Source organism: Pleurodeles waltl, chromosome 9 (assembly GCF_031143425.1).
Source record: "Pleurodeles waltl isolate 20211129_DDA chromosome 9, aPleWal1.hap1.20221129, whole genome shotgun sequence".
Lineage (NCBI taxonomy): Eukaryota > Metazoa > Chordata > Amphibia > Caudata > Salamandridae > Pleurodeles > Pleurodeles waltl.
The window spans coordinates 325,159,663-325,186,100 of record NC_090448.1 but is presented as its reverse complement, the minus strand read 5'-3'; the positions used below and the strand labels follow the sequence as shown (position 1 = coordinate 325,186,100).

The 26,438-nt window shown below is 47.6% G+C and overlaps 1 protein-coding gene across 2 annotated transcripts in view; it reads right to left on the bottom strand.

Annotated features, from left to right (window-relative positions):
- Positions 1 to 26,438, bottom strand: part of RBM5 (RNA binding motif protein 5) — a 313,693-nt gene that overhangs the window by 256,581 nt on the left and 30,674 nt on the right. For both annotated transcript variants that reach the window (XM_069206838.1, XM_069206839.1), the window contains exon 4: positions 16,007 to 16,162. In XM_069206838.1, coding sequence (XP_069062939.1) covers positions 16,007 to 16,162 — 156 coding nt within the window. The remainder of the gene's footprint in view (positions 1 to 16,006; positions 16,163 to 26,438) is intronic.

Genomic DNA, 26,438 nt, shown 5'->3' with positions numbered 1-26,438 from the left:
GGTAACTACCGTAGGTGTGGTAGTCTATCCGTTTGCTGTCACCAGATGTCGTAGACAACCTCGTCATCGAGGGTGCAATGTTTTTTTTTTTTAAACTGCGATGAAGGCTCAGACTCACATTGCTTCTGTATTGCAGGTACAGAAGACGTCTTTGATTTTACATACTTTGTAGAATGCTTCTTGAGAGGGTTTTTAGATTTCAAGGAGCCCTCTGAAGATTTTTTTACTGCTTTTTTTTTTTTTTTTTTTAGGAGAACCATCCGCATCTAGACAGGGGTTTTGGTGAGTGACAGAGAAGAGGCGGCACTATCCTCCTCAGAAACCAGGTCAACTCGTGTCTTCAACATCTGTTGCCACAGAAGACGGCCTTCCCTGTCTTTCAAAGATTTGGTAGCTAATGTTAGGCATACCTTGCAGTCTCTAGATCTATGATTTGAAAGAGACAGTAGATGCAGTCATCCCACGGGATCGTCAATATGCAGCCTATTTTTTTCAAACAGGTAGCACACGGTCTGAATAACCCCCTTTTTGGTGTCTGACATCCTGGTCAGTTTGAATCACCTGTTTGATTCAAGTTGTAGAATAATTTTCCAAAATCACCTCAGAAAGAATCTGAGAAAAGCTGAGCAGACCTCAGTGGAGACCCCCTTAGCACGACGTGCAGTGGAAAAGCTGAGGGAAGGAAGCTCCTCACAGGAAGGATCTAGACGGTGGTATGATCGGATTGGTGCACTCTGAAGTTTGGTCCTCTCTAAAAACGACTGATATGTTACTAATCTTAACAGCTTATGCATATAATGTATTATATTTTTTGATTGCACTGGGGACTCCAGTCTCGACGATGGGGAGCATGTGAATCTATAAAAGTTCCAATACTGGAGTAACAAATATTAACAATTGGCATATTAGAAAGTAACAACCAGTTTGTGGGTGCAATCATTCTGCCCACAAAAGGTGAACCATGCAGTCTATTGTAGCAAACTAGGATCAGTCGCCCCAAGTTTACTAAATTCAGTGTCAAATATATTACACAGATGTGCCTGATTTTAGGTACAAAATGAATATCAACAATGTCAATATAATTTGGCCCTAAATGCCCAAATCTGAAACTATCTCACTCTAAAGATTCTTTGAATGCCAAACTGAATATTGTATACTTTTGGCCTTTTTCAGTTAGTCCACACATTCTAATCTGGACATCCAATAAGGTAATGTAGCAGGCATGCTTTAAAAACATTTCATGCAGCGAGAGGAGTATGTAGGTAAGTGGGATGTGTAGAGGGGAGCTGGGCGTACCAGAAAACACCAAAAGGTAAGTACCACAGTGCCAGGGGGACACTCAGCAAGGCAGAGTCCAAAGGAGAGGCAGCCCCCCAAAGGAGACTCCCTGGATGAGGAACCAGGAGTCGCAGAGGAGCCCACGTAACACAACCGAAGAAGGGTCCCACGCCTCATGCAGAAAGGTCTGCATCGCAGGAAGGAGAGCTGGGGGCTACACAAAGCCCGAAGATCCCTTGGAGGAGATACCATAAGCCTTGGTAGCTGCAAGAGACAGTGCACATGTAGGAAATTGGCCTGGTGTGTGGCGAGTACCTATGGTACCTACACCTTATACCAGGTATCCCCTCAGTGAAGTGTAGGCAGTGTCTAGAAGCCAGGCTCTCTAGAGGTAGCTGTGGATGAGCAGCTAAGGCTTATCTAGGAGACATGTAAAGCTCATGCAATACCACTAGTCACACAGTACTTGCACACAAGAAAGAAAACACTTGGTTGTACAAACATAAAGGTACTTTATTTTTGGAACACCATATCAGAAAATACTAGAGAGGCAACCCTCCTATAGGAGGTACGTAGTACACTAAATATATAGACTAGTAGTCAGAAAAGGTTAGAAAACCGTGCATATAGCAATAACCAAAAGGTGACCCTAAGGGGAGTGAGTGTGTGCATATATGTGTATACACACACACACACATACACACACACATATACACACACACACATATACACACACACACACACACACATATACACACACACACACACACACATATACACACACACACACACACACATATACACACACACACACACACACATATACACACACACATATACACACACACACACACATATACACATATACACACACACACATATACACACACACACATATACACACACACACATACACACATATACACACACACACACACACACACACACACACACACACACACACACACACACACACACACACACACACACACACACACACACACATACACACACACACATACACACATACACACACATATACACACACTAGCAATAGGTAATAGTGACCCTATGGGGAGCCCAAACCATATACTAAAAGTGGAATGAGAAGGTTGGGTCCTCATCTAGATAAGTAAATTGGGGGGGTATCTGAAGTACTAGGAAACCACATAGGTGCGTACTGCAGTACCCCCCAGTGACCAGGAATACTGGAGTAAAACACTATTTCCCCAAAACTACTCCAAAGGATGAAAAGAAGAAAAAAAGACAACATCCAGAAAAGCCTGCAAGAAATCAGCAGTGGATTACCCAAGCTGAAGACCTGTGGATAGAGATGACCAAGTCCAGAAGTGTCTGGAGTCCAGGGGGAGTGCTTTTACCCACTCTTAGGTACCCTTTTGGAGTTGGTCGACGAAGGAAGAAAGGTCAGCACAGAAGTTGGAGAAGAGTTCCTGATGCGTGCAGAAGGTGACCCACGCTGGAAGCTGAATTGCAGATGGGTGTCGGTGAAGGATTTCCACCAACAAGCCTTGGCAAAGGCAAATTTGTGGTTGGAGGAAGAGGTGCTGGCGGGGACCAGCGAAGTCCAGAAGGACCCTACCCAGGAGAGGGGAGTCACAGGGGACCCTCGTGTCACAGAATCCCACAGGTGTCTCACAGGACACAGAAGTCACTGAAGCAGCCTACACAGCACCACAGAAGTTGCTCCGACGTCGCCAGAGGACCAGGAGTTGCAGGAGAGAGTGCTGGGGGCTAGAGCTACACGTTGCCTGAAGTTCCCCTTGGAGGTGAAGCAAACATGCCTTGGCAGCTGCAAAGGACAGTTCACAGGGGAACTGTTGTGTGGCATGGAAAGGACTTCCCACCACCAAAGTGAGACAGCTGGTAGAGGACCAAGAGAGACTCTCCAGACCACCACCCGTGATGCAGGACCCGCACCACTCAGGATGAGGAGAGATCCATGCAGCTGGTTGTCGTTGCAGCCAGGTACCTGTGGTTACAGGGGAGTGATGCCTTCAACCCAAGGGAGATTCCTTCTTGTGCAGGCCGAAGAGTTGCAGTCTTCAGAGGATGCACAGCCAGGGAAATGTTGCAAAGCTGGCAGGAATTCTGGATACAATGTTACAGAAGAGTCTTCCCCAGAAGTCGAAGCAGAGGTTGCAGAGGAGTCCTGCTGGAATCTTGCAAGCTGAATCTGAGGACCCAGCCCAGAGGAAGACCCTATATAGCCAAAGAGGCGGCTCGGTCGCCTAACCAGGTAACTACATATCAGAAGGTGCCTCATGTCACCTGCCTGGCCAGGCCACTCAGATGCCCCCAGAGTTCCCTGCCAACCCTGGAATCAAGATGGCAGAACCCAAGCACCCTCTGGAGGAGCTCTGGGCACCAACCCTGGGGTGGTGATGGACAGCGGAGCGGTCACTCCCCTTTTCCGTTGTCCAGTTTCGTACCAGAGCAGGGACTGGAGGTCGGTTTATGCACAGAGGGGCACCAAATGTGCCCTTCAAAGGGAAACTAGTAGCTTGGGAAAGCTACCCCTCCCTAGTCAGTCACACCTATTTCCAAAGGGAGAGGGTGTTGCCTCCCTCTCCCAAAGGAAATCCTTTGTTCTGCCTTCCTGGGCTTGGTCAGATCAGGCAGCAGGAGGGCAGAAACCTGTCTGAGGGGTGGCAGCAGCTGGGCTGCCTGGGAAAATCCTGTAAGACTGGTGGTAACAATGCTTGGGTCCTCTAAGGAGCCCCCTGAGTGCACGGGATCATACTTCCAATACTTGCAACTGTATTGGGGTATGATTCCGACATGATTGATACCAAACATGCCCAGGTTCTCAGTTACCATTATGTAACTGGACATAGGTCACTACCTATGTCCAGTACATACATAAAAAGGCATCCCCGCACTCACGAAGTCCAGTAAAATGAGGCTTGAGTCTGTGGGTGCAAACAGGCCAAAAGTGGGGGTAACCAAGCTGGAAAGAGGCTACTTTCCTACAGCACGGGGGTACTGTCCTAAGTGGGAAGGTAAAGGATTACCTTGACCAAAGTTGGACAGCTGGGAGAGAGGACCAAGAGGACTACTATGAACCACCACCTGTGATCCAGGATCCGCACAGCTCAGGATGAGAGGAGATCCACGCAGCCAGTAGTCTTTGCAGTTGGTGCCTGCTTATGCAGGGGAGGGACTCCTTCAATCCAAGAGAGATTCCTTCTCTCTCTCATGCAGACTGAAGACTTGCCGCCCTCAGAAGATGCACAGCCGGGGAAATGTTGCAGAAGCTGGAAGGAGCAGTGGAAGCAATGTTGCAAGCAGAGTCTTAGACGTGGACACAGATTTTCGGTTCCTGGAGGGTCCAGTCGCGGTTCCAGTGTCTACATGTAAATATTGCAGAGGAGTCCTGCTGGAATCTTGCAAGCCGAATCTGAGGACCCACCCATGAGTGTGACCCTAAATAATTGGGGGGGGGGGGGGGGGGGGGAATTGGTCACCTAGCCAGATGAGCACCAATCAGGATAGGGCTCTGATGTCACCTGCCTGACCTGGCCACTCAGACACTCCCAGAGGTCCCCACCAACCTTGGATTCAAGATGGCAGACCCCAAGGTCCATCTGGAGCAGCTCTGGGCATCACCCCTGGGGTGGTGGTGGACAGGGGAGCGGCCACTCCTCTTTCCATTGTCCAGTTTTGTGCCAGAGCAGGGACTGGGAAGTGGCAAGCAGCCCCTGCTTCCAGCCCTTCATCCTTGCAAGGACAGTCTCTCCTCTGCTGCTCCAGCGACGTGGGACTCCTCTCCAGGTGTGCTGACTGGGCCCCACTGGAACTTACTGTGTCTGCTTCTAGTGGGTTACATGTGGGGGGTTATGACTACTTCTGCTGTCTCTCCCGGCTGCTGAAGGTCAACCCAGACCCAGCTCCAAGGGTCGAGTCCCCTGGACCTTGCTAGTCGTCCTCTTCTCTGCAATCCTCTTCTGCCCAGATTTGCATCTGCCAAGGTTTGTTGGTGGTCCTCCTGACCACCGACAAGACTGCGAACCGGCATGGGACATCTTCTGCATGACTTCAAGGACCTCTCTGCAACTCCTGGGCTCCACAGCTGTCCTCCATTTTCCATGGTCAACCCAGATCTTCATCTTTAGAAAGGTAGATGGTGGCTTCTACCCCACCTGGACACTCCTCTGTGGACTAGACTGTCCACTTCTTTTGCAGGTCCTCTTCATCCGGAATCCACCATTGGGTTCCACTGGACTGGTCCTGGTCTTGCAATCTTCCTTTTCCAAGTCTCCTTGTTAATCTCTGAAGACCAGGTACTTACGTCTGCTCTTCTGGTCGCTTAGGGTCATATAGGTACTGTAGGAAGTTGGCTCTGTATGCACTATTTCAAAGTAAGGAATAGTATGCACAGAGTCCAAGGGCTCCCCTTAGAGGTAAGATAGTGGCAAAAAGAGATAATTCTAATGCTCTATTTTGTGGTAGTGTGGTCGAACAGTAGGCTTATCAGAGGGTTGTGTTAAGCATTTGTTGTACACACACAGGCAATAAATGAGGAACACAAACTCAGACAATTCCAGGCCAATAGGTTTTTGTATTGAAAAATATATTTTCTTGGTTTATTTTAAGAACCACAGGTTCAAGATTTACATGTAATACTTCAAATGAAAGGCATTGCAGGTAGGTACTTTAGGAACTTTGAATAATCAAAATAGCATACACACTTAGTGCAATTTTCAACAGTTCCTGGGGGGAGTAAGAGTTAGTTTTTGCAGGTAAGTAAACCACCTACGGGGTTCAAGTTTGGGTCCAAGGTAGCCCACCGTTGGGGGTTCAGAGCAACCCCAAAATTACCACACCAGCAGCTCAGGGCCGGTCAGGTGCAGAGGTCAATTTGGTGCCCAAAACGCATAGGCTTCAATGGAGAAGGGGGTGCCTCGGTACCACTCTGCCAGCAGGTAAGTACCCACGTCTTCAGAGGGCAGACCTGACTTGAGAAGTTTGATACCAGACTTCCCAGTTTTCAGTGTAGCCATTATGGTGCTGTGGAGTTCGTGTTTGACAGACTCCCAGACCATATACTCTTATGGCTACCCTGCACTTACAATGTCTAAGGTTTGGCTTAGACACTGTAGGGGCACAGTGCTCATGCACTGGTACCCTCACCCATGGTATAGTGCACCCTGCCTTAGGGCTGTAAGGCCTGCTAGAGGGGTGACTTATCTATACTGCATAGGCAGTGAGAGGTTGGCATGGCACCCTGAGGGGAGTGCCATGTCGACGTACTCGTTTTGTCCTCACCAGCACACACAAGCTGGCAAGCAGTGTGTCTGTGCTGAGTGAGGGGTCCCTAGGGTGGCATAAGACATGCTGCAGCCCTTAGAGACCTTCCCTGGCATCAGGGCCCTTGGTACCAGGGGTACCAGTTGTAAGGGACTTACCTGGATGCCAGGGTGTGCCAATTGTGTAAACAAAAGTACAGGTTAGGGAAAGAACACTGGTGCTGGGGCCTGGTTAGCAGGCCTCAGCACACTTTCAAATCAAAACATAGCATCAGCAAAGGCAAAAAGTCAGGGGGTAACCATGCCAAGGAGGCATTTCCTTACAACCTTACACTATTTTAGTATATAGTTTGCCCCTACCCCTCCCATGCGGCCCTAGCTATTTTCTGCAAATTCTTGCCAATGCTGTTTTTTTAAGCTAATTCTTAATACTTACCGTGTGTGCGTGTGTACACACACATATATACGTACACGTGTATACTTTCTTCCAATTGGGGGACAGCCTATGAGTAATCTAGTTCAGTGTTTGTGTAATGAAGTACCTTTGTTTTTTGCAACATTGTGTGGCTCCTTTCTTGCGAGATAAGTTGCTGTGTGATTACTGTGGTATTGTAAGTGCTTTACACTCCTGGTGAAGTCTTGGCTGCTCACCACAGCTACCACTAGAGAACACTGGCTTCCTAGACTGTTTCACTAATAGTGGTTGCCTGGACCTGGTATAAGGTGCAAACACCATAAGTGTCCACCACACACCAGGCCAGCTGCTTACACCATTTCTATAGGAAACCCTTGTAAAGGATGACAAGTCCAGGTACAGACTAAAGACTTTCGCCTGCTGAGGTAACTGTTCATGAGGACCTGGTTGATCCCCCTCATTTGCTTTCTACTGGTTAGTCGCCAAAAGTGACCCCAAGTGACCACATTACAACTAGCCCAAACTTTAGTGAAAATGTTTCTAAATGTCAAGTAGGTTGAATTAGTCAATGCTTGTCCGTGTGAAATGTTTTGATGTACTATACACCTTCTAAATTCTGCATCTGCAGAACCCTCTGGTGGATCGTTTTCATTGTGCTGTCTATCAATACATAAAAATATGTCTATTTTTTTAATTGGTATCAGATTTCTGTGTCTTGTCGATTTCTTCCATTTTCTGTAATGTTGAAATGCCTGACAGTTGTTCCTTTGTGTAAGCCTTACTGTTCAGAGCCACAGCTACCCAAGGTTGAACTGAAGGTTTGACAAACTAAATCTAAGAGTCCTAAAGGGGTTGGGAAGCATATTACCATGCGAAGGTCGCACAATCACACCATATAATGAACCCAATTTCCTCACAGGTTGGGCCAAGTTTAGCAAAAAAGTGTGAACTGCTTTCCGTATTGGCATTAGTCCACGGAGGACACCAGGGGCACCCTGCATGAGAAATTACAGTTAAGAGAATAGAAATTTCCTGCCACTTTAGATTTATCTTACAAGCACTGTGGAGATTTCGTCTGCCACAGTGTACATCATCTTGGGATTCCATCAAAGTTAGAAATGCTAGACTAACACCAAACGAATGGCCAGTAAACACAAATCTGGGACAGGGAGTAGCAAATCATTTTGGGTAAGAAAGATTCCCCCACTGGCTTATCGGTTACAGGACCAGAAAGCACGCAGTACTGATAAGCAAAATATGAACCAGTGTCCGGCGTAGATATGCAGATGTCTGAATGAGTTGGTTTCCTCATAAGGGCTCTCTCTCCTTTGCACCTCTTTAGTTGGGTCAAATTAGTAACAGTACTCAACATCTAATAAAGTTTAGTGTGGTGGATCGAAAGAAAAAAAAAACGTTACATCTGGACATAGAAATTGGATACATTAGTTTAATCAAGCAGATTGGAGGACTGCTCTTTAGGGACCATTTCATAGTGAAAACCTTTAGCACTATTCAAGTAAACGCTTGAGCTTCGATAACACTTTTATAACTGACAATCGTTAACAGGAAGAAGATTAAAATGTTTAGTGTTTAATCTTCTCCACTGTGATGCATGCTGGACTAGCACAGATTTTACCTGCTTGAAAGTATAAGGGAAGAGATATTCTTCTAATAAATTATGATCCCACGACTGAGCAGTCCATCTTGCTGCTGTGGTCAAGTTTTCAGTCCAAGCTCAGAGAAGTGTGGATTATTCTGTGGATTCCCTATCAGGCAGCTCACACTCCATGTGCACCTTGCCTAAATCCCAAAAATTGAGGGCCTGATCAAACATAGCCACCCTAACACATGGTCACGCTGCCTCGGAGACCAGCAGCGTGACAGACAAGAGGTAGGTTTCACTTTAGCTACAGGAAACATATTCTAACAAAGGGAATGTGCCAACTGTTTTCACCCATCTACAAGGTAAAACCTGGTCGGAGGGATCCTTGGAAGAAGTGCAGGTACAGCTTGCAACAAGTCCACCACTGGCAAAGACTCCCACCCATGCAAATTTATGCATCAATAGTCCTGAATACAAAAGTGTCTCTCCATTCACCAAGTATCAAAGAGCCCCGCTTGCCTAAATCTCAAAAAGTCATGGGGCCTAAATAAAGCAGAGACAGTATAAGTCTCTCCAGATGGTCACAAAAAAAAAGGCCTGTGTATGTGGATTACCACCACTGCCAGTCACTGCAAAGTTTGGTTTGAACGACCACAACATTACAGACTTATGAGGGGATCACTTTAGATTACTCAGTCATTCGCACACAACTGACAAATAGTTGCCAAAAAAAGATCGCTAGAATTAAAAAAAAAAAAAAAAAAAAACCCAGAGCTAAAGTGAAAAAATGGACAGCGAAGGACGGCAGAGCTATTCCAAGCCACGCAGATCACACATTTCCACCAAGTTGCGGAAACATACAGAGTCATATTAATGGTTCTATGCTTAAAAATACATGCTCACAGCAGGCACTAATGGAAATAAATCCACAAGACAGACCTTAAAGTGATGAAGGGCAGAAAATGAAAATGTCACTTACCCAGTGTACATCTGTTCGTGGCATCAGTCGCAGTAGATTCGCATGTTCTGCAATAGCTCGCCATCTGGTGTTGGGCCGGAGTGTTACAAGTTGTTTTTCTTCGAAGAAGTCTTTCGAGTCACGGGACCGAGTGACTCCTCCTTTTGTCTCCATTGCGCATGGGCGTCGACTCCATCCTCGATTGTTTTTCCCCGCAGAGGGTGAGGTAGGAGTTGAATTGTAGTAATAGTGCCCATGCAATGGAGTGACTAAGTATGCACTTATTTAAGGTTGAGATGATACATATATAAATAATTGAAGGTAACTTCCAAACTGCTACAGGCTCCCGGGGAGGCGGGTGGGCACATGCGAATCTACTGCGACTGATGCCACGAACAGATGTACACTGGGTAAGTGACATTTTCAGTTCGATGGCATCTGTCGCTGTAGATACGCATGTTCTGCAATAGACTAGTAAGCAGTTATTTCCCCAAAAGCGGTGGATCAGCCTGTAGGAGTGGAAGTAGTCTGAAATAATGTCCTTAATACAGCTTGACCTACTGTGGCTTGTTGTGCGGATAACACGTCTACACAGTAGTGCTTGGTGAATGTGTGAGGCGTAGACCATGTGGCTGCCTTACATATTTCTTGCATTGGGATGTTTCCTAGAAAGGCCATGGTAGCACCTTTCTTTCTGGTTGAGTGTGCCCTTGGTGTAATGGGCAGCTGTCGTTTAGCTTTAAGGTAGCAGATTTGGATGCATTTAACTATCCATCTGGCTATACCTTGTTTTGAAATTGGGTTTCCTGCATGAGGTTTTTGAAATGCAATAAAGAGTTGTTTAGTCTTTCTGATGTTCTTTGTTCTGTCAATGTAATACATTAATGCTCTTTTGACATCTAATGTATGTAGTGCCCTTTCAGCTACGGTATCTGGCTGTGGAAAGAACACCGGAAGTTCCACTGTTTGATTTAGATGGAACGGTGAAATAACCTTTGGCAAAAATTTAGGATTGGTCCTTAGGACGACTTTATTTTTGTGTAGTTGTATAAAAGGTTCCTGTATAGTAAACGCCTGAATCTCGCTTACTCTTCTCAGGGAAGTAATGGCGATGAGAAATGCCACCTTCCAGGTTAGGAACTGTATGTCGCAGGAGTGCATGGGTTCAAAAGGTGGACCCATAAGTCTAGTTAGGACAACATTTAGGTTCCATGAAGGAACAGGTAGTGTTCTTGGTGGTATAATTCTCCTAAGGCCCTCCATGAATGCTTTAATGACTGGTATTTTATATAGGGAAGTTGAATAGGTAGTCTGCAGGTATGCAGATATTGCTGCAAGGTGAATCTTAATGGAAGAGAAAGCTAGGTTAGATTTTTGTAAGTGAAGCAAGTAACCCACTACATGTTCTGGAGTTGTGTGTAATGGTTGTATTTGATTAATATGGCAGTAGCAAACAAACCTCTTCCATTTACTTGCATAGCAGTGCCTGGTGGATGGCCTTCTTGCTTGTTTTATGACTTCCATACATTCTTGGGTAAGTTGTAAGTGCCCGAATTCTAGGATTTCAGGAGCCAGATTGCTAGATTCAGCGATGCTGGATCTGGGTGTCTGATCTTTTGGTTGTGCTGTGTCAACAGATCTGGCCTGTTGGGCAATTTGATGCAGGGTACCACTGATAGGTCTAGCAGCGTTGTGTACCAGGGTTGCCTTGCCCAAGTTGGTGCTATTAATATGAGTTTGAGTTTGCTTTGACTGAGTTTGTTTACCAGGTAAGGAAGGAGAGGGAGAGGAGGAAAAGCGTAAGCAAATATCCCTGACCAGTTCATCCATAGGGCATTGCCTTGGGATTGTTTGTGTGGGTATCTGGATGCGAAGTTTTGGCATTTTGCGTTCTCCCTTGTCGCAAACAAGTCTATCTGAGGTGTTCCCCAGAGTTTGAAATAAGTGTTCAGTATTTGGGGGTGAATTTCCCATTCGTGGACCTGTTGGTGATCTCGAGAGAGATTGTCTGCGAGTTGATTTTGTATCCCTGGTATAAACTGTGCAATTAGGCGAATTTGGTTGTGAATTGCCCAATGCCAAATTTTTTGTGCTAACATGCTTAACTGCGTGGAGTGCGTCCCTCCCTGCTTGTTTAGATAATACATTGTTGTCATGTTGTCTGTTTTGACGAGAATGTATTTGTGAACTATTATTGGTTGGAAAGCTTTTAGTGCTTGAAAAACTGCAAGAAGTTCTAGGTGATTGATATGCAGTTTTGTTTGATGTACGTTCCATTGTCCTTGTATGCTGTGTTGATCGAGGTGTGCTCCCCACCCTGTCATGGAAGCATCTGTTGTTATTACGTATTGTGGCACTGGGTCTTGGAAAGGCCGCCCCTTGTTTAAATTTATGTTGTTCCACCACAGAAGCGAGAGGTAAGTTTGGCGGTCTATTAACACCAGATCTAGAAGGTGACCCTGTGCTTGAGACCACTGTGATGCTAGGCATTGTTGTAAGGGCCTCATGTGCAGTCTTGCGTTTGGGACAATGGCTATGCATGATGACATCATGCCTAGGAGTTGTAATACCATCTTTGCTTGTATCTTTTGTGTTGGATACATGCGTTGTATGATGGTGTTGAAATTTTGAATTCTTTGTGGACTTGGAGTGGCTACTCCTTTTGATGTGTCTATTATGGCTCCCAGGTATTGTTGTACCTTGCGTGGCCGAATCTTGGATTTTGTGAAATTGACGGTGAACCCTAGTTTGAAGAGGGTTTGTATGATATGATTTGTGTGATTTGAGCACTCTATTAACGAATGGGCCTTGATTAGCCAGTCGTCTAGATATGGGAACACATGTATTTGCTGCCTTCTGATGTGTGCAGCGACTACCGCTAGACATTTGGTAAAGACTCTTGGTGCGGTTGTTAATCCGAAAGGCAGTACCTTGAATTGGTAATGTATTCCTTTGAATACAAACCTTAGGTATTTCCTGTGCGATGGGTGAATTGGTATATGGAAATAAGCATCCTTGAGGTCTAAAGTTGCCATGTAGTCGTGCAGCTTTAGCAATGGCAATACTTCTTGTAGTGTGACCATGTGGAAGTGGTCTGATTTGATGAAAGTGTTGACTACTCTGAGGTCTAGGATTGGTCTCAGTGTTTTGTCCTTCTTTGGTATCAGAAAGTACAGTGAGTAAACTCCTGTGTTTATTTGTGTGTTTGGCACTAATTCGATTGCATTCTTTTGCAATAGTGCCTGCACTTCTATCTCTAGGAGATTGGAATGGTGTGTTGTTAAATTTTGTGCTTTTGGTGGTATGTTTGGAGGGAACTGTAGAAATTCTATGCAGTAACCATGTTGGATAATTGCTAGAACCCAAGTGTCTGTAGTGATTTTCTCCCATGCTCTGTAATAATGACCTATTCGTCCCCCCACTGGTGTTGTGTGGAGGGGGTGAGTGACATGTGAGTCACTGTTTAGTAGTAGGGGTTTTGGGGCTTTGGAATCTTCCTCTATTTCTAGGGAATTGCCCTCCTCTATATTGTCCCCGAAAACCTCCTCTATACTGTCCTTGGTAACTGGACGGTGTGGCTTGTGAGGTGCTGGCTTGTGTGCTTTGACCCCGAAACCCCCCTCGAAAGGGCGTTTTACGGAATGAGCTGTAATTCCCTCTGCTCTGCGGGGAGTAGAGTGCGCCCATGGCTTTGGCAGTGTCCGTATCTTTTTTGAGTTTCTCAATCGCTGTGTCCACTTCTGGACCGAACAGTTCTTTTTCATTAAAAGGCATATTGAGAACTGCTTGTTGAATCTCTGGTTTAAATCCAGACGTTCGGAGCCATGCATGCCTTCTGATAGTTACAGATGTATTAATTGTCCGTGCAGCTGTATCTGCAGCGTCCATGGAGGAGCGGATCTGGTTGTTGGAGATGGCCTGTCCCTCCTCAACCACTTGTTTTGCCCTATTTTGGAAGTCTTTGGGCAGATGTTCAATGAGATGTTGCATCTCGTCCCAGTGGGCTCTGTCATAGCGCGCAAGTAGTGCCTGGGAGTTCGCGATGCGCCACTGGTTTGCAGCTTGTGCTGCGACTCTTTTACCAGCTGCATCAAACTTGCGGCTTTCTTTATCTGGGGGTGGTGCATCTCCAGATGTGTGAGAGTTGGCCCTTTTCCTAGCTGCTCCTACAACAACAGAGTCTGGTGGCAGCTGTGTTGTGATGAAAGCCGGGTCTGTAGGAGGCGGCTTATACTTTTTTTCCACCCTTGGTGTGATTGCCCTACTTTTGACCGGGTCCTTAAATATGTCTTTTGCGTGCCGGAGCATACCAGGGAGCATAGGCAGGCTTTGGTAGGAGCTGTGGGTGGAGGAGAGTGTGTTGAACAGGAAATCATCCTCGACCTGTTCTGAGTGGAGGCTTACGTTGTGAAATTGTGCTGCTCTAGCCACCACCTGAGAGTACGCGGTGCTGTCTTCTGGTGGAGATGGTTTTGTAGGGTATGCCTCTGGGCTGTTATCTGACACTGGGGCGTCGTATAGGTCCCATGCGTCCTGGTCTTGGTCACCCTGGCTCATGGTGGTGTGAGCTGGGGAGTGTGATGGCGTTTGTGCTGGTGAAACGTTAATCACGGGCGGAGGAGAGGGTGGTGGTGTAACTCTTTTCACCACTTTTGGTTGTGGTACTTGTTCCGCCTGGAACTCCAACCTTCTCTTTCTCCTAATGGGGGGAAGGGTGCTTATTTTTCCTGTCCCCTGCTGAATGAAGATACGCTTTTGCGTATGGTCCGCATCAGTTGCTTGTAGCTCTTCCTCAAACCTATGCTTCTGCATTTGGGAGGTTAGCGAGTGCTCTTCTGTATAAGAGCCTGAAGCTGGGTCGCTTGCAGTTTGTTTCGGCGTCGAAACTGTGTCTGCGTGTTTTTTCGGCTCCGAGGTGACTTTTTTCCTTTTCGGTGCCGAAACCTCTCGGCGTCGATCTGTTTCGGTGCCGCTGTCTCGGCGTCGAGCCGTGTCTACACCGGCATCTCGGTGTCGAGGCTTGTCTCCAGCACTTTCTCGGTCCCGAGAAGGCTGCGTGCCGGTGTCTCGACCGGAGTCGGACGATCTCGGCACTGTTTGGGCCTTTTTCGGTGCCGACGGTCGGTCACCGATTTTATGGGTTGAGCCATGGCCTGGTGGCAGTGGCGTCCCCTGGGCCTTGTAAATGTTTCTTTGTGTGGTTTTCGACGTCTTACTCACGGTTTGTGTATCGTCGAATCCTTCGGAGTCTGAGTCTTGGATCGAGAAGGTACCTTCCTCTTCCTGTTCCTCGAACTCCCGTTGGGCTGTCGGTGCGGACGCCATTTGAAGTCTTCTGGCTCGACGGTCTCGGAGTGTTTTTCGGGACCGGAACGCACGACAGGCCTCGCAGGTGTCTTCGCTGTGCTCAGGTGACAGGCACAGGTTGCAAACCAAGTGTTGGTCTGTGTAGGGGTATTTATTGTGGCATTTGGGGCAGAATCGGAACGGGGTCCGTTCCATCGGCGTTCCTCAGCACGCGGTCGGGCCGACCAGGCCCCGACGGAGGATCGAAAAACTACCCCGAAGGGCACCGGAGCTCTTCGATCTTCGATGCGGTGTTGAATCTAAGTACGCCGATCCCGAACGCAACAATACCGACGAAAATCTTCCGAAATTAACTATTTTTTCCGTTCCGAAACTCGGAGCGACAGGAACACGTCCGAACCCGATGGCGGAAAAAAAACAATCGAGGATGGAGTCGACGCCCATGCGCAATGGAGACAAAAGGAGGAGTCACTCGGTCCCGTGACTCGAAAGACTTCTTCGAAGAAAAACAACTTGTAACACTCCGGCCCAACACCAGATGGCGAGCTATTGCAGAACATGCGTATCTACAGCGACAGATGCCATCGAACAGACAGTTTCATAGAGAAGCAGCAATGGACTGGGAGGTCAGAAATGGTGGTTCAAGCGAGACGTATGCCAAAGTGTGGCACTTTACTCTAAACTGTATACTAAGTTACGTCACGTTTGCCTGGATAACTTAACTAGTGGGGCTAAGAGTTTGGCTGCAATAGAAACAGGTAAAGGATGTAGCGTACAGAACAATATCCACTTCAGCACTCAACTGCTCACACAATCCCAAACCAATTAAAGGATTTTGCATCAAAGATTTTTACGGCAGAAAAGGTGTGCATTTCAAATTACTGAGCAGGCTAGAATATGCACCCCGAGGGCACATTCAATGTGCTGTCTTCTGGAATATATATATTAAAAAAAAAAAAAAAACACCTAAGGAATTGGGCCTCAGTGCAAAATATTTCGGTGTTAACTTATGGCAGCAATACTGGATAATGAAACAATCAGGAGTTTGTTCTTGTTAATTCATGTAAAACTGAGAACACAATCTTTAACTAAGTCCCAGATATATAAATGCAGGTCACTTAATGCAATTCTGCAACAATGCAAAACAGTACAGAGACAATCTGTATGGTTAAACTTACAGAGTAGTCTGTGACTGTAATGGGAAGCCCTCGCAACATGATTGTTTTGCTTTCCCGCTCATCGCCAGGGTCGTGTCTATAGTCATGTTCAGCATAGTCCCCATCAGAGTGGTACCCGTCTTCTGATCGGTCACTGTTCCTTCTCACACGATCCCTCTGCAATTAACGCAAAATGTGTCTTAAATAAGTGCATAAAAAATAAAAAAACTTAAAGCCATACATCAGTTTCATGCATATAAAAATAAAACATGTTAATTTATTAATTGATTTTTACACAGTGGTGCTTAAGTCAACTTTGCTTCTCAGTTTCTTTTAGTATGCTTTATTTCATGCATTATGCACCTAGGCCTTGTGGGCTCCAAGGTGCATTTTACAAGCAATTTAACTAATGGTAGAATGGGCTTTTCAACATGTCACAAAGGTTTATTCTGGTACGTGACTGGTGAATATCTGACACCTGCTGCTTTACTAAGGTCCTGTCTAAAGTCACCCAAGTGAGTGGTGTAGATTCATAAAGCAGCTTACATGTGACCTTTATGCCACTTGCATGTAAAGATCAACTATATTAATTGGATTTTACCAATTAATCACTGTGTTAAGGTGAATGGGCACAGAATTTGGGTGCTGGCAGATTAACACTTCAGAGGTCAAAACAAACCACAACCTAAGTCCATCAAAGCCCAAAATTAAAAAAATCCAATCGGATATACACAAACAGTATAATTGCTCTACAGTCATGTTTGTGAAAAGAACCACAGCTGCAATACACAAACAGAACACAAAGCTTGTCCATGTTGCCTTCAGGTGGTTTAAAGGGGGGACGACCTACCTGTTGCCTTCAGGGGGTTTAAAGAGGGGGGGGGGGGGGCCCTACCAGCAAGTATAGCTAGGTAAAAAAATATATATATATTTTTTTAAATAGAGTAACATACTTCTATCATCCTGTCCCCAAGCTGGGATAACAGTGCTAATCACAGAACATCACAGCAATGGGGGCACCTGGCCATCTACCCTGCCTCTTGCCTGTGGCTTCCAGTTCCTGCCATACACAACGTAGGACCAGCCTACCTGAACCGTATCTCCTTCCACACACCCGCCAGATCCCTCTGCTCTGCCCAGATGGCTCTGGCCACCATCCTCGCATCTGCAAAACCACCGCTGGAGGACGACCCTTCACCTACAATGCAGCAAAGAGCTGGAACAACCTTCCCCTGCACCTCAGACAAAGCAAATCACTCACCATCTTCAGGAAGAACCTCAGGGCGTGGCTCTTCTTATGAGAAAATTCCACCCCCCCAGCCCGCCCAAGGGCCTTGAGACCCTCACGGGTGAGTAGCAGCGCTTTACAAAAATTGATTTGACTGCTTCTTCCAGACTGTTCCAGTTGCACTGCAGCAGCCTGGGTTTTCCCACCTCACCGTTCCTCCCACCAACAGAAGCCTCGCCCACCCCAGGACCTACTTAACACAGGCCGCAAGACTGTGCAAGGAACATGCCTAAGGCCAGTCAGTCTGCGCCTGGACCGCACCCAGTGCCACAACCCCTGGCCCTCCCTCTCCACCCCAGACACTGCAACAAAATACGCTGTGACGAACCACGCTAGGACCTTTCCCCTGCACCCATTGACCCAGCACACACCAGCCCACCGACCAGCCCTATCCAAAACACAGCACAGGCACTATCTGAACAAAACCTCCAACTTTCATGCATCCTTCTCACATGCTCACTACACAAGCATTCAACTGATTATAGGACCCCACCCCCCCCCCCCCAATCGCCACCGTCACACCCATTAGTCTTCCTCACCGAGACGTGGCGCAACCCCACATCCACCCAGACAATGCCAAATCAATCCCAGACAGCTATAAAATCACTCACCAGGACTGCACCAACAAGCCGGGAGGAGGAAAAGGCATCATTCACAGAGACCATACAGTGCACTACCACCCCAATGGAACCTCTCAACTTCAAACTCCACACGGACGACAAAACCACCATCAGAGGCACCCTGGCATACTAACCCAGAGGCCCGTGCCCCAACTTTTTCAACACCCTCACCAACTTCAGTGCCCCCCTAGCCTTAGACTCCAAGGACTACATCTTCCTCAGGGACCTAAATTTTCACATCGACGATCCCCCAACAGCAACACTGCACACCTCCGACAGGATGTGCAGCTTTGGATTGTTCCAGATTGTCCATGACCATACACAAGCTTCAGGACACACGGTCGACCCAATTTTCAACTCCAGCAACCCAGTCACATGCAGCAATCACTCCATCGTCCACTTCAGCATCTCCAGCCCCCTCACCTCCACCCTCAAGATGACAAGCACCCTCCCTCACCAGAGGGGTAACAAAATCTCAGTGATCAGCTGGGTGGATGCTCTCAGCACCTCCAATCATGCTACTGCCACCAAACTTAAACAGGGAACGAAAAACTTCACCACCTGATAACCAATTGCGCCAACAGCATCATACCCATCAAGAGCAATATCCAGAGAAAATCCCCCCAAAAGGCTAGCTGGTACACCCAAGAACTCAGAACTGCGAAACGTGACAGCAAAGAGCTAGAGAGGAGATACTGTACTAGGAAGGACATCAACAGAGCAGCCTTAAAGTCCTCCCTCAACCTCTGCCACCTCCTGCTGAGGACAACAAAGACAGCCCTTGCCATACGCATTGAAGCCAGCTCCAACACCACCAAGGAACATTTCAACGTAGTTAAGAAATTCTCCAACCTGGCTGCCAGCAAAAACATTACACCCTCACAGGAGCTGTGCGCCAATCTTGCCCACTTTTTGGCACAAGATTGTAACCATATACATAAACTTCGAACCCCAACTCACACCTGTAGGAAGTTGGCTCTGTATGCACTATTTCAAAGCAAGGAATAGTATGCACAGAGTCCAAGGGTTCCCCTTAGAGGTAAGATAGTGGCAAAAAGAGATAATACTAATGTCTCTATTTTGTGGTAGTGTGGTCGAGCAGTAGGCTTATCAAAGGAGTAGTGTTAGGCATTTGTTGTACACACACAGGCAATAAATGAGGAACACACACTCAAAGACAATTCCAGGCCAATAGGTTTTTGTATAGAAAAATATCTTTTCTTAGTTTATTTTACATGTAATACTTCAAATGAAAGATATTGCAGGTAGGTACTTTAGGAACTTTGAATAATCCAAATAGCATATATACTTTTCACATATATCACATATAGCTATTTTAAAACTAGACACTTAGTGCAATTTTCACAGTTCCTAGGGGGAGTAAGAGTTAGTTTTTGCAGGCAAGTAAACCACCTACAGGATTCAAATTTGGGTCCAAGGTAGCCCACCGTTGGGGGTTCAGAGCAACCCCAAAGTTACCACACCAGCAGCTCAGGGCCGGTCAGGTGCAGAGTTCAAAGTGGTGCCCAAAACGCATAGGCTTCAATGGAGAAGGGGGTGCCCCGGTTCCAGTCTGCCAGCAGGTAAGTACCCGAGTCTTCGGAGGGCTGACCCGGGGGTTTTTGTTGGGCACCAGGGGGTGGGGGGGGCTGGGGGGGGGGGGGGTCACAAGTTAGCACAGAAAGTATACCCTCAGCAGCACGGGGGCGGTCGAGTGCAGTGTGCAAACACGCGTCGGGTTTGTAGTTGAAATCAATGGGAGACCAAGGGGTCTCTTCAGCGATGCAGGCAAGCAAGCAAGGGCGGGGGGGCTCCTCGGAGTAGCCACCACCTGGGCAAGGGAGAGGGCCTCCTGGGGGTCACTCCTGCACTGGAATTCCGATCTTTCAGGTCCTGGGGCCTGCGGGTGCAGTCTTTACCAGGCGTCGGGATCTGGGAAGCAGGCAGTCGCGGTCAGGGGGAGCCTCGGGATTCCCTCTGCAGGTGTCGCTGTGGGGGTTCAGGGTGGCGGGGGGCAACTCTGGCTACTCACGGTCTCGTAGTCGCCGGGGAGTCCTCCCTGAATTGTTGGTTCTCCACAAGTCGAGCCTGGGGCGTCGGGTGCAGAGTAGTAAGTCTCACGCTTCCGGCGGGAAACGCAGTTGTTTTGAAGTTGCTCCTTTGAAACAAAGTTGTAGTCTTGGGTGAACAGGGCACCTGTCCTCGGGAGTTTCTTGGTCCTTCTAGAGCAGGGCAGTCCTCTGAGGATTCAGAGGTCGATGGTCCCTGGGGAAAGAGTCGCTGGAGCACTGTCTTCAGAAGTGGGGAGACAAGCCGGTAGAGCTGGGGCCAAAGCAGTTGGTGTCTGTCTTCTCTGCAGGGTTTTTCAGCTTAGCAGTCCTCTTCTTAGGTTGCAGGAATCCGCATTCCTTGGTTCTGGGGAGCCCCTAAATACTGAATTTAGGGGTGTGTTTAGGTCTGGTAGGGCAGTAGCCAATGGCTACTGTCCTTGAGGGTGGCTACACCCTTTTTGTGCCTCCTCCCTGAGGGGAGGGGGGCACATCCCTAATCCTATTGGGGGAATCCTCCATCTGCAAGATGGAGTGTAAAGAAATGGCTCCCTGTTGCAGTTACCCCCCACTTTTTGCCTGATACTGATGCTGACTTGACTAAGAAGAGTGCTGGGACCCTGCTAACCAGGCCCCAGCACCAGTGTTCCTTCACCTAAAATGTACCATTGTATCCACAATTGGCACACCCTGGCATTCAGATAAGTCCCTTGTAACTGGTACTTCTAGTACCAAGGGCCCTGATACCAAGGAAGGTCTCTAAGGGCTGCAGCATGTCTTATGCCACCCTAGAGACCCCTCACTCAGCACAGACACACTGCTTACAAGCCTGTGTGTGCTAGTGAGAACAAAATGAGTAAGTCGACATGGCACTCCCCTCAGGGTGCCATGCCAGCCTCTCACTGCCTATGCAGTATAGGTAAGACACCCCTCTAGCAGGCCTTACAGCCCTAAGGCAGGGTGCACTATACCATAGGTGAGGGTACCAGTGCATGAGCATGGTACCCCTACAGTGTCTAAACAAAACCTTAGACATTGTAAGTGCAGGGTAGCCATAAGAGTATATGGTCTGGGAGTCTGTCAAACACGAACTCCACAGCACCATAATGGCTACACTGAAAACTGGGAAGTTTGGTATCAAACTTCTCAGCACAATAAATGCACACTGATGCCAGTGTACATTTTATTGTAAAATACACCCCAGAGGGCACCTTAGAGGTGCCCCCTGAAACTTAACCGACTATCTGTGTAGGCTGACTAGTTTTAGCAGCCTGCCACAAACCGAGACATGTTGCTGGCCCCATGGGGAGAGTGCCTTTGTCACTCTGAGGCCAGTAACAAAGCCTGCACTGGGTGGAGATGCTAACACCTCCCCCAGGCAGGAATTGTCACACCTGGCGGTGAGCCTCAAAGGCTCACCTCCTTTGTGCCAACCCAGCAGGACACTCCAGCTAGTGGAGTTGCCCGCCCCCTCCGGCCAGGCCCCACTTTTGGCGGCAAGGCCGGAGAAAATAATGAGAAAAACAAGGAGGAGTCACTGGCCAGTCAGGACAGCCCCTAAGGTGTCCTGAACTGAAGTGACTCTAACTTTTAGAAATCCTCCATCTTGCAGATGGAGGATTCCCCCAATAGGGTTAGGATTGTGACCCCCTCCCCTTGGGAGGAGGCACAAAGAGGGTGTACCCACCCTCAGGGCTAGTAGCCATTGGCTACTAACCCCCCAGACCTAAACACGCCCTTAAATTTAGTATTTAAGGGCTACCCTGAACCCTAGAAAATTAGATTCCTGCAACTACAAGAAGAAGGACTGCCTAGCTGAAAACCCCTGCAGCGGAAGACCAGAAGACGACAACTGCCTTGGCTCCAGAAACTCACCGGCCTGTCTCCTGCCTTCCAAAGATCCTGCTCCAGCGACGCCTTCCAAAGGGACCAGCGACCTCGACATCCTCTGAGGACTGCCCCTGCTTCGAAAAGACAAGAAACTCCCGAGGACAGCGGACCTGCTCCAAGAAAAGCTGCAACTTTGTTTCCAGCAGCTTTAAAGAACCCTGCAAGCTCCCCGCAAGAAGCGTGAGACTTGCAACACTGCACCCGGCGACCCCGACTCGGCTGGTGGCGATCCAACACCTCAGGAGGGACCCCAGGACTACTCTGATACTGTGAGTACCAAAACCTGTCCCCCCTGAGCCCCCACAGCGCCGCCTGCAGAGGGAATCCCGAGGCTTCCCCTGACCGCGACTCTTTGAACCTAAAGTCCCGACGCCTGGGAGAGACCCTGCACCCGCAGCCCCCAGGACCTGAAGGACCGGACTTTCACTGGAGAAGTGACCCCCAGGAGTCCCTCTCCCTTGCCCAAGTGGAGGTTTCCCCGAGGAATCCCCCCCTTGCCTGCCTGCAGCGCTGAAGAGATCCCGAGATCTCTCATAGACTAACATTGCGAACCCGACGCCTGTTCCTACACTGCACCCGGCCGCCCCCGCGCTGCTGAGGGTGAAATTTCTGTGTGGACTTGTGTCCCCCCCGGTGCCCTACAAAACCCCCCTGGTCTGCCCTCCGAAGACGCGGGTACTTACCTGCAAGCAGACCGGAACCGGGGCACCCCCTTCTCTCCATTCTAGCCTATGTGTTTTGGGCACCACTTTGAACTCTGCACCTGACCGGCCCTGAGCTGCTGGTGTGGTGACTTTGGGGTTGCTCTGAACCCCCAACGGTGGGCTACCTTGGACCAAGAACTGAACCCTGTAAGTGTCTTACTTACCTGGTAAAACTAACAAAAACTTACCTCCCCCAGGAACTGTGAAAATTGCACTAAGTGTCCACTTTTAAAACAGCTATTTGTCAATAACTTGAAAAGTATACATGCAATTTTTATGATTTGAAGTTCCTAAAGTACTTACCTGCAATACCTTTCGAATGAGATATTACATGTAGAATTTGAACCTGTGGTTCTTAAAATAAACTAAGAAAAGATATTTTTCTATACAAAAACCTATTGGCTGGATTTGTCTCTGAGTGTGTGTACCTCATTTATTGTCTATGTGTATGTACAACAGATGCTTAACACTACTCCTTGGATAAGCCTACTGCTCGACCACACTACCACAAAATAGAGCATTAGTATTATCTATTTTTACCACTATTTTACCTCTAAGGGGAACCCTTGGACTCTGTGCATGCTATTCCTTACTTTGAAATAGCACATACAGAGCCAACTTCCTACATGGAGGATTTCTAAAAGTCAGTCACCTCAGCTCAGGACACCTTAGGGGCTGTCCTGACTGGCCAGTGACTCCTCCTTGTTTTTCTCATTATCTCTCCTGGACTTGCCGCCAAAAGTGGGGGCTGGGTCCAGGGGGCGGGCATTTCCACTAGCTGGAGTGCCCTGGGGCATTGTAACACGAAGCCTGAGCCTTTGAGGCTAAATGCTAGGTGTTACAGTTCCTGCAGAGGGAGGTGTGAAGCACCTAAACCAGAGCAGCCTTTTGTTTCTGTCCTCAGAGAGTACAAAGGTCCTCACCACATGGGGTCAGAAACTAGTCTCTCAGCAGCAGGCTGGCACAGACCAGTCAGTCCTGCACTGAACAATTGGGTAAAATACAGGGGGCATCTCTAAGATGCCCTCTGTGTGCATTTTTTAATAAATCCAACACTGACATCAGTGTGGGTTTATTATTCTGAGAAGTTTGATACCAAACTTCCCAGTATTCAGTGTAGCCATTATGGAGCTGTGGAGCTCGTTTTTGACAGACTCACAGACCATATATTATTATGGCTACCCTGCACTTACAATGTCTAAGGTTTTGCTTAGACACTGTAGGGGCATGGTGCTCATGCACATATGCCCTCACCTATGGTATAGTGCACCCTGCCTTAGGGCTGTAAGGCCTGCTAGAGGGGTGACTTACCTATGCCACAGGCAGTGCGAGGTTGGCATGGCACCCTGAGGGGAGTGCCATGTCGACAGTCATTTTCTCCCCACCAGCACACACAAGCTGGCAAGCAGTGGGTCTGTGCTGAGTGAGTGTTCCCCAGGGTGGCATAAGACACGCCTCAGCCCTTAGAGACCTTCCCTGGCATCAGGGCCCTTGATACCAGGGGTACCAGTTACAAGGGACTTACCTGGATGCCAGGGCTGTGCCAATTGTGGAAGCAAACGTACAGTTTAGGGAAAGAACACTGGTGCTGGGGCCTGGTTTGCAGGGTCCCAGCACACTTCCAATCAAAACTTAGCATCAGGAAAGGAAAAAAGTTAGGGGGTAACCATGCCAAGGAGGCATTTCCTTTCATGACCCGACTGTGACCGGCGCGTGACAACTTCTGCACAACTTCAAAGACTCCTCTGCAGCTCCTGGGCTACACTGCTGCCCTATACCTTCCATCGCCAACGCAGGTCTTCATCCACAGAAAGGTGGGTAGCAGCTTCTGCCCCACTTGAACATCCTGTGTGGACTGGACTCTGTCCCTTTCTCGTCCTCTTCTTCCATAATCCACTGTTGGGTTCCAAAGGACTCGTCCTATTCTTGCTAAGTTTTTTTTCCAAATCACCTTGTTAGTCTATGGGACGATCAGTTAACTTATCTCTGCTCTCCTGATCGATGGGGTCATCTAGGTAGGTACTAACCTTCGGGGTCCCAAGTTCTCCCAGCTCCCTTCCAACTATTCCACATCCTTGGATGGGCAACCTCACTTCGCATTCCACTATTTTAGTATATGGTTTGCCCCCACGCCCCTAACAATTTTCTGCTATTTCTCGTCAATGCTTTTTTTTTTTTAATGCTAATTCTTAATACTTACCGTGTATAGTAAAGTGTATACTTCCCTGCAGTTAGGGGATTGCCTATAATAAATCTAGTTCAGTGTTTGCGTAATAAAACACCTTTGTTTTTACAACACTATTCCTTTCATGTGAGGTAAGTTATAGTTTGATTACTGTGGTATTGCAAGTGCTTTACACTCCTCCTACATAAGTCTTGGCTGTTCAGAACAGCTACCACTAGAGAGCCGTGGCTTCCCAGACACTTTCTCACTAATAGATGTTGCCTGGACCTGGTATAATCTGCAAACACCAAAGGTCTCCACCACACCAGGCCATCTTCTTACACTGTTCTTCCACGGTGCTGCCATGCAAATATCAGGTAATGCCAAGCTAGCAAAAAATTGGTGTTAAAATACTTTGTGGATTGAGGAATGCGATGTTTGGAGAAGACTATCTGCTTTCTAATGACTGAAAATTATGGCTGAAGTCATGGTTTTAAAATGGGCAGCCGGCTAGCGGATGTCCCATCTCAGAGTGAAGGAAAAATATTAATGTTTCTTTTGTTCACTGACAGGTAGACTCTTCTACAGCACTTGATGCCAAATTTACACTGCAGATATGGGAAGAAGGAATACCTACTGGCAAGCCAAGAAATGGTTCAAAACTAGATCAATGTTTTAGTAACAAGACATCTTTACAAGACTGCACAATGTAGGAATCCAGACAGAGTGAGCGGACCATTAAATGGCCTGATAAGCGGGACCAGGGAATATGCAAGGTACAATTGTATTATTTGAGGAGCTGTGCTTGAGGAATGGGCTGGAGCATGGGCATTATATCGAAGTGCGCCACAGAGTCAAGGTCACACTGAAGGAGGGGGGGACGTTATCTTTGGACCCCTCGCTGAATTACATATGATGAATAGTGGGGTACATTTTCAGATATATGGGCTGTTGCTGGACAGCTGACACTGTCTCCCAACCCTTAAAGCCTCTCTGCTTCACCTCTGCTGTGAGACACAAGTACTAGTCTAAAACTCAGGAGTCACTGATGGATGACCACCATATGCTACGCCACAAAGCTAGATTCGAATTCATACTTAAAAAAGCTGCACAATTGGTAATGGTACCCAGCTAAGCTGGACAGGGCAGGAATGATCCCACCGGACAACTGGGAAGGTAGATGCAATACTGTACATGTTCTCAGGGGCTGCCATGAACAGTCAGACCAAACCATCTCAGTACCCCATTTTGACCATGCCAGTTTCACATTTAAGGGAGACAAGACACCCTACTGCACAATATTACCGGGTCTGTTTCGTTCAAAACATAGCAAACACGGGCTGGCAATTGGACTAGCTAAAATGTGCATCTTGCAACACTGGAGGCAACTGCCACTTTCCACAGGGCGGACTGCCTTACTGAGCCAACTAAAATAGCCTTCTTCGAACATAGAAAATAAATGACCACATAACTATGTGATAAGGGAACCCTTTCGACGACCGGACGAACAGCTGTACGAGCACCCAGGGGTTTAATGAGGCAGATGAGAGAAGGGGTTTCTTTCTTGGATAGCTGTACCACAGCTCTATGCTTACCTGTCTTGGAGGATTTTTGATTTGGGTCTTTTGAACACTCATATGTCCACAATTGGATATGGTTTTGGATAAGATTCTTTGATCATCATGGGGTCATATTGGAGAGGCAGCAGGGTAGAAATTTAAAAGAAAGTCTTTGCAGGA